Below are 16,566 nucleotides of genomic sequence, written 5' to 3'. Positions count from 1 at the left end.
CGCAAGAGGGGGGGATTTTATAATAGGCGCGTTTCCACACCATGACCAGTTTCAACAGTTTGTCCAGCAGTTCACCCTGTCTAGAGCTAGGTCCCCAAACCCCTCTGGTTCTTTGGCCTGCTCGCTGTCCAGTTATCCCAGGCCCCTTAAATCCCTCAGGGATGCCTGTTTTTTGGGGGTTTTTTTAACTTACATCTCCTCCGTAGCAGAACTAAAACTATGTGTGGCACTGGACTTGGGCACGCACTCGGGCGCGTAGGTACTTATGTTCACATTTCTTGGCCATGTCTATTCCTCAGCCACCAGTATACCCATGCCATGCCCCTTTTTTCTTTGATGCGAGATGTGCACACATCGGCACATGTGCGCACATTCCCCCACTTTATAAAACTGGGCGGCTACGTGCATGTGCTAGATGTGCATCTGTCTCCCAATTTTGGCACGTGCATCTCTTAAAATTTACCTCTAAATATTTGCTTTGTGTATAGAAATTTAAATGATGATCTAGAGCTGGTCAGCCTGCCTGTATGTAAATCTCTTTCTGCAGCAGATACATAGCCGAAATGTTTTTTTCAATTAGGGGTCTTTTAAAATTTCTTTTAAGCTTTTCAACAGAAATGTAGCCATATTGTGTGAAAATGAACCAGGGCCCTTGCTAGTGAAATATAGACAACCTACCTGCCACATGTATTTCAGAGCCTAAAGCTAATAGTGTTGGTAGCTCTTCCTCTGCAGAGAATGCAAAGCTGAGAAGAAAGAACTAAACAGAGACCTGGTCTACCATGATAACCCAATATGGCCTCAAGGTCACATGCAATATTTGTTTATATTAGGGACTAAGCCAACACATCTTAAATTGCTTTTGCATTCTTACCAAGGGTCTCTGCCTCTGTAATTTCACTTTCATTTTCTTCTTTGCTTCTAGTATTTTCTGCCTGGGTGCATTCCCATTCTCTGTCTCGATTAGTTTCGTTGTCTTCATCAGACTTATCCCAGCTACAATGATCCAAAAGCGAGAGCCTTGCTTTTGCCAGCGATTTGCCTTCATCCTCATCACCCAATTTTAGAGACGCTGCTTGCATGGAAATCTCTGTTAGAATAAAAATAAAGTATGATGCATTTATTGTCTAAAATCATTTTAGTGTTTGTTTCAATCATAGCAAGGAAGGGTGTTATATTCAAAAATCCGCTGTGCAGGTAAGATAACCAGATACATTTATCTAGTTATATTTACCTGGAATTTTAGGAAAACTTACCTGGCTAGCTGTGCGGCTGAATACTGGCTAAATCTACCAGTCCAAAATTTTACAGGTAGATTCAGGCCCACCATTATTCAACTAAATGCAGTCAGCCAGTAGTGCTGAATATCATCATGCTAACCAGATAAATCTGAAAGTCCTCCCCAGGAACACCTCTGACCTGGCACCAATTTTTTTTAACTTTCTTCAATGTACAATTTATTTAACATAAGAACATAAGAAAGAACATAAGAAATTGCCATGCTGGGTCAGACCAAGGGTCCATCAAGCCCAGCATCCTGTTTCCAACAGAGGCCAAAACCAGGCCACAAGAACCTGGCAATTACCCAAACACTAAGATCATCCCATGCTACTGATGCAATTAATAGCAGTGGCTATTCCCTAAGTAAAATTGATTAATAGCCATTAATGGACTTCTCCTTCAAGAACTTATCCAAACCTTTTTTGAACCCAGCTACACTAACTGCACTAACTGCACTAACCACATCCTCTGGCAATAAATTCCAGAGCTTTATTGTACGTTGAGTGAAAAAGAATTTTCTCCGATTGGTCTTAAATGTGCTACTTGCTAACTTCATGGAATGCCCCCTAGTCCTTCTATTATTCGAAAGTGAAAATAACCGAGTCCCATCTACTTGTTCAAGACCTCTCATGATCTTAAAGACCTCTATCATATCCCCCCTCAGCCATCTCTTCTCCAAACTGAAAAGCCCTAACCTCTTCAGCCTTTCCTCATAGGGAAGCTGTTCCATCCCCTTTATCATAACAAATAATATTCTTGTTCAGAAAAAAAAAGAATTCATGGCATAACAAAATAAAGAAGAAAAAGTAACCCCAAAGTCAGAGCCAGTTCTAGGGTAAATGGTGCCCCAGCTTAAAATTGTTATGCTCGGGCTTGTGGACCCTTGGCTGACAAGAGGGTGGTATACCTTTCGGAGAGTCCGTAGGCTCTCTTGTCGGGTGGCGAGGCAGAACAGGAGGCGGGACCAGCTGACCCTTGGCACTGGAGGCTGAGGCGAATACAGAGGCGATGAAAAGACGAGATGAGGCGCTGTGTTCTTCACCACTGGTGGTCTGCGGTCCCCCCGGGAGGAGCCCATAGGGACCCGACCGCTGGGACTTAGGTGGACCTATGGAGGTCAGAGCAACGGTGCAAAGGCCAACTGGAGCTTCGCCCTGGAAGCCCGCGGTCCCCCCAGGAGGAGCCCGTAGGGACCCGGGCCGCTGGGACTTAGGTGGGCCCTTGGAGACGGAGTCTTGAGGGAGTCCTAGGTCGAGTGCCAGAGGGTCGTCGCTCACCAGTCCGAAGTCGTGCACCAGAGAATCACCGCTTGCCAATCCGAAGTCAGGAACCAGAGAATCACCGTAAGCCAATCCGAAGTCAGGAACCAGGAAGACAAAGGCAGAAGCCAAGCTCGAAGAACTCACCGAAGCAAGCAGACTGGACAAAGCTCACAGGAGACGTTGCCAAGTCAAGGAATGAGCAGAGGAAGCCTCCCTATATACTTCCTTTGCTCTGGATCATTGGAAACAGGTGAGTCTAGTTAAAGGGCCCAGGTCCCTTTAAATGTAAATGAGTTGACGGCGGCCATCTTGGATCTCATGGCGGCAGCCATCTTGATCTCCCCCGGTGGAGGAGAGACGCCGCTGAGGGAAGCAGGACGGCTTCCCCTGCAGCGGGCAGCACGGGCCCGAGTCGGAGCCCTCCCCCGGGGCTTTCATGGTGCTGAGATGCAGGTAGGGGAACGCGGTCGTGGGGCGCCATGGCCGCGGAGCACAACAAAAATTGTTGATGGTGCCCCATACCACCCCCTACTCCCACTCCTCCATACATTTTCTCCTCTTTCTTCTCCTCCTACTAATTCTTTCCTTCTTTCTTCCTCCCTCCCTTCCTCCAGATATTCCTTCACTTTTCTCTCCCTCCTTCTCTCTCTCTTTCTCACCTCCTCTCCCAGCATTCTCGCCACCCAATGTCCCACCCACCCAGGCCCAATTGCTCCGTCCCTCCTCACTCACATGCAGATCCTGCTTCTACTGCATAAATGGGGAATTTTAAAAGAAATGCGCACCAATGTCATTGCCTGTTTTCCCAGTTTGTTCCCAGTTCACCCAGTTAAGGGAAAGGACTTCCAAACCTCCCAGTTTAATAGCCCTCCTTCACTCCTTTAACCCCAACCCTTAAACCCTTGCTGAACTGTTGTTTTTCTTTGTTTTATGACTTACACGCCATCCATAGCAGAAGTAAAGTTACCCAGCATGGGACTCTGGCACACACCTGTATGCTAAGTATTTATGCGCAGATTTCAGTATGAAATCCAGGAACATCCATGCCACAGCCAGACCATGCCCACATCACGCCCATCTGTGCAAACAGCGGGAGAAATGTGCGAACTCAGGCGGCTTTTAAAATCTGCTCGGTGTGTGCCAGCCCAATATATTCGCGTATCTCCCAGTTTTGGCACATCTTGGGCTTTTAAAATTCACCTTTATGTCAGAGCATTGAAGTTTTCATTCTAATCTAAAGAGATAAAGGTTAAACCTGACCCAAAAGGGGAGATCTTAGAATGACATCATACTGAGAATTTAACATCTGCATAAACGCCTTTCAGTAGTTTGAGTAATCAACCTTGTACAACTAGAAGATCTATGCTCCTTGTTAATCTATGAACTGAAAAGTGTGAAGTCGATATGCAAAAGCCATTTTGATGGATGACTATTTATCTGGCTAGAATTTAGCTGGATAAGTGGGGGGACTTTCCAGGGGCAGGTAGGAGACACTCCTGGGAAGAACAGCGTTAGCCGGATAAGTTATCTGGCTAACACTGATATTTAGCATTAGCCAGATAACTGTGCCACTGAATATACTTGTCTAGTTAACCAGATAAAGCTAGTTGGCTAATTAGCTTTACCGCAGAGTGGCTGAAAATGGACCCCTTTGTATTCTATGTGGTGAAAATAAAGAGCTAATTGGGAATTTTATTCCTCTCTACTGTGTGCACTGAACATTTTTGTTGCATGTTGTTTTCTGGTTCATTATTTTCTTTTTTAAATTATTTTTGTTTCTTTTTCTTATTTGTTTTATCTATTTAAAATGAAACAAATAAAGAAAAAACAAAAAAATGTTGAGTCTGCCCTGCCACCATCAACTCTGTTACTATTGCTACCACCATCAAAGCGTTGCACAACCTCCACCCTAGGCTCCTCCCCAACTTCTTACCTCATCTGTGAATCTGAGAAGCAGAAGCAATCCTAAATTGGTCATGCCCCACTGGATCTTCATTTCAAAATGATGCCAGTGGACCCTGAGGCCAGCAGTATTGTACTGCAGAGATGTACCTCTGTATAACAAAATGGGACCAGTCTCAGGGCTCACATGTGATGTTACAAAAAAAAAAACCCATGTTGGCTACACCAATCATTCACCAGTCTAGGTTTTTCCTGAAAGATGACCACTAAAATCACTTGCACTTGATCTTATTTTATATATTAGTGTTGCCAATTGGCTCCTGGTTTAACCTCACAATATGCATGAATGTTGAGGTTACTTACCTGATAATCTCCTTTTCCTTAGTGTAGACAGATGGACTCAGAACAAATGGGTATAGTATGCTCGTGCTAGCAGTTGGAGATGGATCTGACGTCAGCACGGGTATATATACCCCCACAGGAAGCATAGCAACTTAGTAATCTTCCTTGCAAAAGCTGTTATGGATGTGTGTACTGACGCTCAGTGAAATAGTGAAACAGGATTCCCCTGACCGATTGATAGTAGCTGGAGACCGCCAGCATTCCCAACCGGAAGGCGTCGACACCTGGCAAAGGGGACGCTCTTATGGAAACAGATGACATGGCTTACCTTGAATCAGTGAAACCCATGTACACAGGCAGCTGGGCAGGATGCTGAGTCCATCTGTCTACACTAAGGAAAAGGAGATTATCAGGTAAGTAATCTCAACATTTCCTGGCGTGTAGCCAGATGGACTCAGAACAAATGGGATGTACAAAAGCTTTACTCCCAGCCTGGGCGGGAGGCTGCCTGAGGACCATGTAGGACCGCCCTTGCAAATGCTGTGTCCTCCCTGGCCTGGACATCCAGACGGTAGAACCTGGAGAAGGTATGGAGGGAGGACCACGTTGCCGCTTTACATATTTCTGCAGGCGACAGCATCCTGGATTCTGCCCAAGATGCCGCTTGTGCTCTGGTAGAATGAGCCTTGACTTGTAGAGGCAGAGACTTCCCGGCCTCTACGTAAGCTGCTCTGATAACTTCTTTAATCTAGCGGGCGATGGTGGGCCGAGAGGCCGCTTCACCTTGTCTTTTCCCGCTGTGCAGGACGAACAGATGGTCCGTCTTTCGTACTTCTTGTGTCATTTCCAGATATCTGGGCAGCATTCTGCCTATGTCAAGATGGTGCAGTAAACGCCCTTCTTCAGATTTCTTCAACCCCGCCGTGGTAGGCAAGGATATGGTTTGATTAAGGTGAAACTGTGAGACCACTTTAGGTAGAAAGGAAGGAACCGTGCGAAGATGGATAGCCTCCGGAGTGATTCTGAGAAAAGGATCACGGCAGGACAGTGCCTGTAGCTCCGAGATGCGGCGTGCGGAACATACTGCCAGCAAGAATACCATCTTCAAGGTTAGAGAACGGAGAGACAAGCCCCGAAGGGGTCTGAAGGTGGATCCCGCGAGGAAATCCAAAACAAGGTTGAGGTTCCACAGAGGCACTGGCCACTTCAGTGGCGGATGAATGTGCTTGACTCCTTTCAGGAAGCGAGAAACATCTGGGTGCTTAGCAATGGTCTTGCCGTCCCTCCTGGGACCGTAGCAAGACAGTGCAGCCACCTGAACCTTGATGGAGCTGAGGGAGAGACCCTTCTGAAGCCCATCCTGCAGGAAATCCAGAACAATAGGGATTGTGGTCGCATGTGGATTGGTGCCATGAGTGTCGTATCATGCTTCAAATACTCTCCAGATCCTGACGTAGGTGAGAGATGTGGAAAACGTGCGGGCTCAGAGGAGTGTATCTATCACGGGCTCCGAGTAACCTCTTTTCTTCAGTCTAGCCCTCTCAATGGCCAGACCGTAAGAGAGAATTGAGCCGGATCCTCGTGGAGGATGGGACCTTGACGTAGAAGGTCCCGGAGAGGAGGCATGGGAAGGGGCTCCCCTGCCAGTAGTCTTCTCATGTCCGCGTACCAGGGTCTTCTTGGCCAGTCTGGTGCCACTAGAAGAACTAGGCCCCGGTGTTTCTGAATCTTGTGGATGATGGCGCCCAGCAGAGGCCACGGAGGAAAGGCGTATAGCAGAGTCCCTGGAGGCCATGGCTGAACCAGTGCATCGATTCTGTGTGAGAACGGGTCGCGCTTGCGGCTGACGTAGCTGGGTACTTGAGCATTGGACCTGTCTGCTAGTAAGTCAATGTCCGGAATCCCCCAGTGATCCACAATCATCTGGAAGGCTGTGGGTGACAGCTGCCACTCTCCCGGATCTAGGCTTTCTCTGCTGAGGAAGTCTGCCGCGGTGTTGTCCTTCCCGGCAATGTGGACGGCGGAGATATCCTGAAGATTCGCCTCTGCCCAAGCCATCAGCGGGACTATCTCCAGAGATACCTGTTGGCTTCTGGTTCTGCCCTGACGATTGATGTATGCCACCGTGGTGGCGTTGTCGGACATCACTCTGACTGCTCTGTTCTTTAGTCTGTGAGCAAATCGTAGGCATGCCAATCGGACTGCCCGGGCCTCTAGACGGTTGATGTTCCACACTGACTCTTCTCTGTTCCACCGCCCTTGTGCGGTGAGTTCTTTGCAGTGTGCTCCCCAGCCGCTCAGGCTGGCATCTGTGGTGAGCAGAGTCCACGTGGGGGAGGACATCTTCGACCCCCTGCTCGTGTGGTTGGACTGCAACCACCACTGTAACTGGGTCCGTACTCTGGCTGGCAGAGGTAGGTGCGTGGAATAGTTCCGAAAGCGGGGGCTCCAGCGAGAGAGCAGGGAGCGTTGGAGAGGTCTCATATGGGCCCTTGCCCAAGGTACCACTTCCAGGGTGGATGCCATGAGGCCGAGAACCTGCAGATAATCCCAAGCTGTGGGCCGACTGGCTCCCATCAAGTACCGGAGACGCGTCTGAAGTTTTAACCTTCTCTTGGCCGTGAGACTGACTGTGTCTGCTTGGGTGTCGAACTGGACTCCCAGGTATTCTAGTGACTGGGAAGGCTGTAGGCAACTCTTGCTGAGGTTAACTACCCAGCCCAAGCTTTCCAAAAGGGCGATCACCCTGTCGGTTGCCCGATGGCTCTCCTCTCGGGATTTCACCCTGATCAGCCAATTGTCTAGGTAGGGATGGACAAGGATTCCCTCCCGTCTGAGTGCTGCTGCTACCACTACGACCACCTTGGTGAAGGTCCCCGGTGACGTGGCTAACCCGAAACGCAGAGCCCGGAATTGGAAGTGGCGTCCTAGAACCTTGAAGCGTAGGTAGCGCTGATGCTCCGGATGGATCGGGATATGCAGGTAGGCTTCTGACAAGTCTAGGGCCGTGAGGAATTCTCCTGGCTGTACTGCATTCTTGACTGAGCGCAGAGTTTCCATACGAAACCTCGGGACCCTTAAGTATCGATTTACTGTCTTGAGGTCCAGTACAGGCCAAAAGGTGCCCCCTTTCTTGGGTACCATGAAATAAATAGAATAGTGTCCAGAATTCACTTCCCATGCAGGTACTGGGATGATGGCTTTCAAGGACAGGAGCCTCGCCAGGGTAGTTTCCAATGCTGCCTTCTTGTGTATGGGACATGAAGATTCCACAAACCTGTCCGGAGGGAGGTGATGAAAGTCCAGATAATACCCCTCTCGGATAATGGCGAGGACCCACTGGTCCGACGTAATCTCGACCCATCTGGGGTAGAAGAGGGTTAACCTGCCCCCTATGGCTCCATCCCCCAGATGAATCGGCGGATTCTCATTGTGAGGCGAGGCCGGGACCTGAGCCCGGGCCGGCTCCCCTCTTGCGCTGCTTGGCCCGAAAGGACTGATTCCGGGCCTGAGGGCGAGGTGCCTGGTAGCGACTCCTGTAGGGAGTGAAGCGCTGGGAACTCCTACCCCTGGAGGGCCTTGGAAAGGCGCGCTGGTGCCTTCGGAACCGATCTTCCGGCAGGCGAGGTACTGGAGAGGCGCCCCATGTGCTGGCCAGTCTATCAAGGTCACTGCCAAACAGGAAAGAGCCCTTAAAGGGCAATCTGGTGAGGCGTGTCTTCGAAGGAGCATCGGCTGACCAATTCCGGATCCAGAGCTGCCTCCTGGCGGCTACGGAGGATGAGATCCCCTTGGCTGTTGTCCGGACTAGGTCAGATGCAGCATCCGTGAGGAACGAGAGAGCTGACTCCATGTCTGCTGCTGGAGCATTGTTCCTGACCTGTGACAAACAGGAACGCGTCACCACCGTGCAGCAGGTTGCGATCCGCAAAGATAGAGCTGCCACCTCAAAAGTCTGTTTCAGAATGGCGTCCAGTCGCCGGTCATGAGGCTCCTTGAGGGCCGCCCCCCCTCAACTGGAATGGTGGTGCGCTTGACCACAGCGCTAATCAAGGCGTCCACCTGAGGGCATGCCAGCAGCTCCTGGATAGCCAGCGCCAGGGGGTACATGCCTGTCAGGGCCCGACCCCCTTTGAAGGAGGCCGCTGGTGCAGCCCATTCTAAATCAATCAGTTGTTGTGCCGCTTGCAAGAATGGAAAATGGCGGGCTGTAGGACGAAGACCTTCCAGCAGGGGGTTCTGCGCAGCGGGTACCGTAGCGCTGGGACCTGTAATATCCAACTCCGCCAGGCACTGAGATACCAGGTCGGAGAGATCCTCTTTAGGGAAGAACCGCCTCATGGTTCTATATGGCTCAATCCCTGAGGGAAGTTCCCCCTCGTCCGGGAGTTCGGACTCGTCCGGTGAAACATCAGGGTCCGTCTGATCCGGACTGTCTGGAGGCGGGAGGTCCCACTCACGATAAGGGCGTGAGGGTCCCGGAACAGGATCAGCTGGAGCCGCAACCGCAGCAGCAGCAGGAACAGCAGGGCCTGGATGGGAAGCTGTTTGCATCTGTACAAAGGCATGAATCCCCTTAAAGAGATCCACCCAGGAAATGGAAGCGGTCTCTAATCGCCGGGGTACGAGATCCCCCTGGATTCCAGGTTGGTCGAGGCTGCCCGCTAAATCCGGGGTAGCTCCTGGGGAACTGTCAGCAAATCGTGGCTGAGACTGGTCCTGGCCCGAGGGTCCCACGGCCTCCTCACATTGGGCACAAAGGGAGTCTGGCTCTTCACTGTGCGTTGCTCTAAGCTGGCATGCAGAGCAGAGGCCGAGGGCTTTAATGCCGGAGGCAGGAGGCGCCCCTGCTGACGACGCTGAGGCGTTCTGTTCCATTGAAAAATATGCGCTTAATGATAAGCGGCAGCAATATGCGCTCAATATAATAGGCGCTTAATCCTATGCGGCAGCAATATACGCTTAATATAACAGGCGCTTAATAATATGTGGCAGCAATATACGCTTAACCTAACAGGGGTTCAATACAACAGGTGCTTTACAATACGCGGCAGCAATATACGCTTAATACAACAGGCGCTCAATAATATGCGGCAGCACTCAATAATATGGGGCAGCAATATACGCTCAATGATATCCAATATGCTCTCAGCAATATGCGGCTAGCAATATACGCTCAATGTTATCCAATATGCTCCCAGCAATATGCGGCTAGCAATATACGCTTAATAATATGCAATATGCGGTTAGCCATATACGCACAATAATATAATATGCACGAAGTCATAGACAGTAGCCTATCATGGGCGCTCAATACCTGAGCAAGGCCAACAAAATGGCGCCCTTCCCCGGAGTGCCGCCTACAGGCCACGCCGCCGATCCTCGTTCCTCGGAGACCAAAGAGTTAGAGATGTACACCTTACCTGATCCTCGGCGCTTCCTGGCTGGAACCCGGGCGGTCTCCGGCTGCGGGGGGAGAGGGCAAGTACCTTCACCGCTGCGCTTTGAGGAAATGCACCCGCTGCCTCGTCCACGCCGGGACCGAGGCGCCTCGTTCGCCCCGCCCGAGCCTCGCCCGGGGGTTACGTCCCTGCCGCAATTCGGCCACCGGACCGAGGACTTAAACCTCTGGGGGATCACGGAAATCACCCCGGGAAACTCAACTGGGGGAGGGACCCCAAGGGTATCACCGCAGGAGTGCAGGGCTCGATGGTGCTGTAGAAGTTTAGTAAGAAGAAAGTAGAAAATAGAAAGTAGATTGGAAACACGCTCAGCGAGCGTGCAGGCTCTCCAAACTGCTTTGGAGACGGAAATTACTAAGTTGCTACGCTTCCTGTGGGGGTATATATACCCGTGCTGACGTCAGATCCGTCTCCAACTGCTAGCACGAGCATACTATACCCATTTGTTCTGAATCCATCTGGCTACACGCCAGGAAATTTATAGTTTTGTTTTCTTAGGGAATGCAATAGGGGTTTCAGAACTGCAAGTACCGCATGCACTGAGGTCAAGCCAGAACTGGATTTACCAGTCTTGAAAAACCCAAACTCTGGTTTTCTATAAGTGCCCTACTATTTCCTGTAGCAGCAGCAGTACAAAAGTGTTATGTCTGCAGCATCACTGGAGAATGGAAATTTTAAAAATTTGATAAGTCGATATTCAATGGGTTTGTCCAGTTAACTTTTGGAGTCAAACAAAACCAGAACTTTGAATATTTGCCACCAATATCTGGCTAAATTTTGTCCAGGCAACTCATTGTCTGGACAAAATTTACCTGAGTAAAAAGAATTGGTGCTAGAAGCATTCATGGTGTATGGTTTAACTTTGTCCAGACAGCACTGATATTCAGCGCTGCCTGGAAAAAGTTAGCCAGGTAAGTCTGGTCAGACAAATACCTGTCCTAAAGTTATCTAGATAACTTTATTTGGGTATATTCAATGGAATACTAACCTGGGCAAGATCTGCTAAATATCTGGTTAAAGTTATCTGGGTAATTTTATCCAGATAACTTTCCCATTTACTGACTTACTCAATAAGGACATCAGTATTTAAAAAAAAAGGCAAGAAAAATACCTGAAACAGGCGAGAAGTCTTTATAGGATACATCATTTGTGTTACACTGAGACAAAGAGGAGCCAGTATATGGCATAATCTCATCAAGTTCATCAAAAGCAATCAATGCCTCATTACTGAGTGTGGACACTTGCGATGACTCATCACAAGGGGTCTCTGTGACTTCTGCAGAAATATAAAAAAATGAGTCAATTATAGTGTGCTCTGCAGGAATTTCCTCAATTAGTGCTGTAAATATGATAGCATCAGGAGCATCAAACCAATAAAGCAATATACCAAAAACTGTAGGGGCTCAATAGTCAACGCCATTTAGATGGATAACTCACAAGTTATCCATCTAAATGGTACATTTTGGCATCATGAGCCACTTGTCTGGCTAGATTATAGCCAGATAAGTCATTATGCGGCTATAATCTAGCTGGATAAAAAGAGAAGTTCTGGGGGAATTTCAGGGAGGAGTTATATTATCCAGCTAATTTAGCTGATTTTTAATTATGACCAGCTAAGTTAGCCAAATAACGTTAGACCTGCTGTAGATTAGTAAAGTTATCTGGCTGTGTGTCGCCAGATATCCTGCCACTTAACTAGATATATTCAAAATGGATAGAATATCATTAAAACTGAATCTTCCTTTTTTCTGGTGGACATACTTGTTTAAATTCAAAAACTCTGTTCCATATAAGACCTAAACATTTGTTTCCACAGAATTCTTTACCTTAAATTTTTTTCTTAATTATTTAATTTTTAACTATGATGATCAAAAAGTTAAAGGAAAAGTTAAAAGCAGCATTGCCTGCCTTTCCATCTGGAACAGCTACATGTAGGCAAAGAATCTGTACAAGAAAGGCAGAGAGAGAAAGGGAGGATAGCGGGCTTCATCACACTATATGGAAAGCAAACAATATGCATATCAGCATCCTAAGGAGATGTACCACTACGCTGGGAAAAATCAAGACAAAAGAATTATCTGACACAACAGTTCAAAGCATATTGTGCCTGTCAAAATGTCATCTGTCATCTGCTATAGAAATGCACCATTTGCAGAAAGAAAAGGGAAACTCTGGCAAAGTCACTCAGAAACAACAGGCCACTTTGTCTTCCTCCTACAGCCAGCTCCTCCATCTGAAAGCCATTTGACTCCATGTTAAAGATTGCCTGGAAAGACTCGACAATAGGAAGGTCTCTTTCATTGTCAAGGACAGTTACACTTTGAAGATGATGCTCAAAAGGGGTTAAAATGGGTCAACAAGCAATTGTTAATCCTATGCAAGGAAATGTGAACGCAACAATTGTTGCAGTTGCACACAAAAAAAAATCTTTATTTAAAAGAAAACAATTTTGAAGTAGGGGAGGTGTGGGAAGGAAGAAACTAAACATGTGGTACTGATTTCATCACAAAGGGAAATTAAGATCAACAAAACCATTAGCATGAGTTGATTCATAGACAAATTTAGCACAGATGCTGCCATTTCCGTCTTCACCTAAGTTGTGGAAAAGGTGGAAAAGATGGGAAGATACATAAAAAATACATGGATGGAGTAGAAATTAAATTAAAGATATAGTAGGATAGGTAGTGAAGAAAGAAGAAGCTTAAATCAACATCCCCTTTCTGGAATCTATTCACTATAGCCTTCATATCTGGGGCACAAAAAGAACTACCTTATAAGGTAAGATTCTTTTTGAAATGCAATTCATAAAAATGTGCTTTTTTTTTTTTTTTAATGAATGGGTAAAATGCAACAAATGAGTCCATTTTTGTTTCATCTGTGGACCCTGAAATGATTGGAGGGTACCCATGAATTTGAATGACAATTGTTATCTCATTTGTTTAGATTTCCCATTCAAGTCTATAGCTGTGTTGAATAAACAAGCAACAGTTGTAGGGTCTAACCGGTAACTATTAACAATCAACTCTTGCCTATATGACACCATAGCCTGCTGGGAGACAAGGCAGGAAAAGTTGGCAAAGAGACCAGATGGATGCCAAATCATGGTGAAGCATCTTTTTAACTAGCCTATAGCTGCCATCTGGATCAAGTGACGGTGACATCCTCCAACTAAAAGGTGTAAGCATGTCTAAGAAACTCTCTATTTGCTTTCTGGCAGTTTGTAGGGAAGCCTTTCTTTTCAAAAGCTCTATCAGAATTTTAAAAAAGCTTTAAAAAAGTAAGCTTGGTGTTGCATTCGTGCCTGTTTCTCACCCTTGCTCCACCCTCTCTACTTCGGTGGCGACTCCCTCCAGGTCTGACAGACAGTTGCTAACACAGAGTTCTCCTACCACATCTCGTCGGAACCTCCGAGCTGGCTTGAAGTTACGGACCCGCCATGTTCCTAATGATGTAAGGGCGCGTGAGTGCGCGCGCTCCACACTTTGTACCAGTAAGGGCGCGAACCTTGGGGGCGTCCCCCCACAGTGACGTCATCCATTTTCACTTTAGACCTCGTTAGAGGTTTTGCTAACCTCTAATGAGTTAGCAAGGACTCGAATCTACCTCTGCCAGTTACGATTCTACCAAGCTACTCTGCTATTGTATTATCAAGGAGTACCCGCTCCTCAGGGGCTCAGCTCTCTCTATTCTTTATTTCAGATTGTTAGATGGGATCCGGTACTCGCTCCTCGAGGGCCTTTGTCCCTGAATACTCAGAAGACTCCTCATTGCCTGGAGGCGATCGCGGACGTGAACACAGTGAGCCCTATTGTAGATAGGAATTGGTACTCGCTCCATGAGGGCCTACATTCCTATAGCTCTGAAGACTCCCTTCCGTCCAAGACATTATCACAGGTACGGAGATCGAGAGTTATATTGGCAAGATTACAGATAGGAACCGGTACTCACTCCACGAGGGCCCATGTTCCTAGAATCCTTTACAGACTCTCTCCTACTCTAGAAGCCATTTCAAATACAGCTATTGTGAGTTCTTATTACAGACTGTTTAGAGGAACCAGTGCTCGCCTACGGCTCTTTTTTCTGAATATACTGAAGACTCTCTGTGGCATAGAGACCATTGCAGATATCTACTATTGTGAGTGTACCATCTTGTATCCAGTGTACCCTGTCTACTCACTACTTCTAGTCTCTCTCTACAGCTCAGCGACCCAGAGATTATATTCCAGTATCAGAAGGATTTCAGCCCTACCAGACATCGACTCACTACTGCCACCACTGGTGGTTCTACTTCCAGTCTAATAAAGAACTATCTGTGTTTGTCTCAAATACTCCAGCCTAGCCGGTGGTCCCTCTCAAAATCTCCACTTGAGGGCACTGTCATCTGCCATCGGCCCAGGGATTCACCATTTTACTAAGTGTTCATTCTTTACACTAATAGAACAGTATTATCAACTGCCACTCTGTGGGAACTAACCCACGACAGATCTCTAACTCCGCCTACGGAGTATCATCAAGTGCTAGCCCCTCCCCTTGGGGGAGCAGCACTGAACACTTTGACACTTGAAAAGGGCTTTTTTTGATCTCTGCTGCAGTTAGTGGTCTCATTCTCTCAGTGTGACAGAAGCTGTGGCATTGCTTTCTGTGTTCTCAAGAGCAGGGTAGGAGTGGAATGGAGACTGAAGCAGTGCCAGTGATTTTTCTGTCTCTATCTGTGACAGGGCAGTGTAGTGAGGATATAAGTAGGTAGATTAAAGCAAAGAATAGTCTTGCCATGCTGCCAGTCTTATTGGGTCTGCTTCTTTGGGTGTACAACAAGGCCCACACATGTATGTGTGTGACAGACATTTTTGCACACACTAATGTGGTACTGTGAGTGATGATATAGTATCAATTAATTCTTTTGTAATATTAATCCCCTCCCCCCCCCAGTAGACTCTTCAAATTCATTCAGGCCACTGCAAGGAAAAGGCAGAGGAAGGAATAGCAACAAGAAAAAAGGCATTCCTGCTCATAAAAATAAAAGACCTTTTTAGCCATAGAATGCCAGCAGTAGAAGTCAGTTCAAACCAGAAGAAATTGAAATTTGGACAGCATGTGCCAACACCACCTGTTCCTCTTCCTTTTGTTTTCGAGCAGGGGCAAAAGCTGGTATTAGCAGGGCAGGAAAGCAGGAGTGCAACAGCAAAACCAGAAGTGCACTTCTCTATAGTTATTGCTTCTGAGGCAATGGAGGCAATATTTTCAATGATTGATTCAGAGGAACAATCCTGTCTGGGATTCACTGAATCAGAAATTGAGTAGCTGAAGAATATGTGGAAGGTTTAGGGAGTAGTATTTTAGCATCCAGTGAGGTGATGGGAGATATAGATAATACTGATGGTGTTGGGAGCAATCCAGAGGAAGCACAGGCAGTGCAAGTAGAGAGCATGAACAATGCCCTGACCTTTTTCCTTACAATCCACCATAAATCTTAACTCCAGTGATAGCATCAATCCCCAAGGATGCAGAGAAAATACCTTGCAAGATATCACTGATCTGGAATCATGTTTAAATGATAGCAAATGTTGCTTACCTGTAACAGGTGTTCTCACAGGACAGCAGGAGTTAGTCCTCACATATGGGTGACATCACAAGATGGAGCCCAATCACGGAACACTTTTGTCAAAGTTTCTAGAACTTTGACTGGCACCAACTGGGCATGCCCAGCATGGCACTAACCCTGCAGCCAGCAGGGGTCCCCCTTCAGTCTTGTTTAAAAGCTACAGGAAGTGCTGAAAAATAAAATAAGAAACATAACGAATCCAACACTGTGGGGAGGTGGGTGGGTTTCATGAGGACTAACATCCTGCTGTCCTGTGAGAATACCTGTTACAGGTAAGCAACATTTGCTTTCTCACAGGACAAGCAGGATGGTAGTCCTCACATATGGGTGAGTACCGAGCTGAGGATGTCCAAGAAATGCACCAAATTTATCCAAGATGTGCAATAGGCACAAGGATTGGGGAGGAATTTGGTAGACAGCATCCTGAACCCTAACGGGCAGGCGGAAGGGTGTTGGTACATAAAGTTGTAAAAAGGTTGCGCAAGACAGATTGGCCGAAGATGGAATCTTGTCTTCCGGCCTTGTCTAAGCAATAATGGGCTGTAAAGGTATGGAGAGAACTCCAGGTAGCAGCCCTGCCAATGTCAGGAAGCGGCACAGAGCGTAGGTGTGCTACTGAACTCGCTATGGCCCTCACAGAGTGTGCTTTAACATGGTCTTGAAGTGGAATGCCTTCTTGTTGATAGCAAAAGGATATGCAGTCCGCTAACCAGGA

At 47.4% G+C, this 16,566-nt stretch overlaps 1 protein-coding gene across 3 annotated transcripts in view; it reads right to left on the bottom strand.

Annotated features, from left to right (window-relative positions):
• Positions 1–16,566, bottom strand: part of LOC115090504 — a 991,523-nt gene that overhangs the window by 374,286 nt on the left and 600,671 nt on the right. For all 3 annotated transcript variants that reach the window (XM_029599682.1, XM_029599683.1, XM_029599681.1), the window contains 2 exons: positions 11,361–11,525; positions 875–1,090 (listed from right to left, as the gene is read on the bottom strand). In XM_029599682.1, the coding sequence (XP_029455542.1) occupies positions 875–1,090; positions 11,361–11,525 (381 nt within the window). The remainder of the gene's footprint in view (positions 1–874; positions 1,091–11,360; positions 11,526–16,566) is intronic.

The sequence above is a fragment of the Rhinatrema bivittatum genome, chromosome 4 (assembly GCF_901001135.1).
Source record: "Rhinatrema bivittatum chromosome 4, aRhiBiv1.1, whole genome shotgun sequence".
NCBI classification, from domain to species: domain Eukaryota; kingdom Metazoa; phylum Chordata; class Amphibia; order Gymnophiona; family Rhinatrematidae; genus Rhinatrema; species Rhinatrema bivittatum.
The sequence above is the reverse complement of the archived record's forward strand: the minus strand, read 5'-3'. Positions and strand labels throughout refer to the sequence as shown.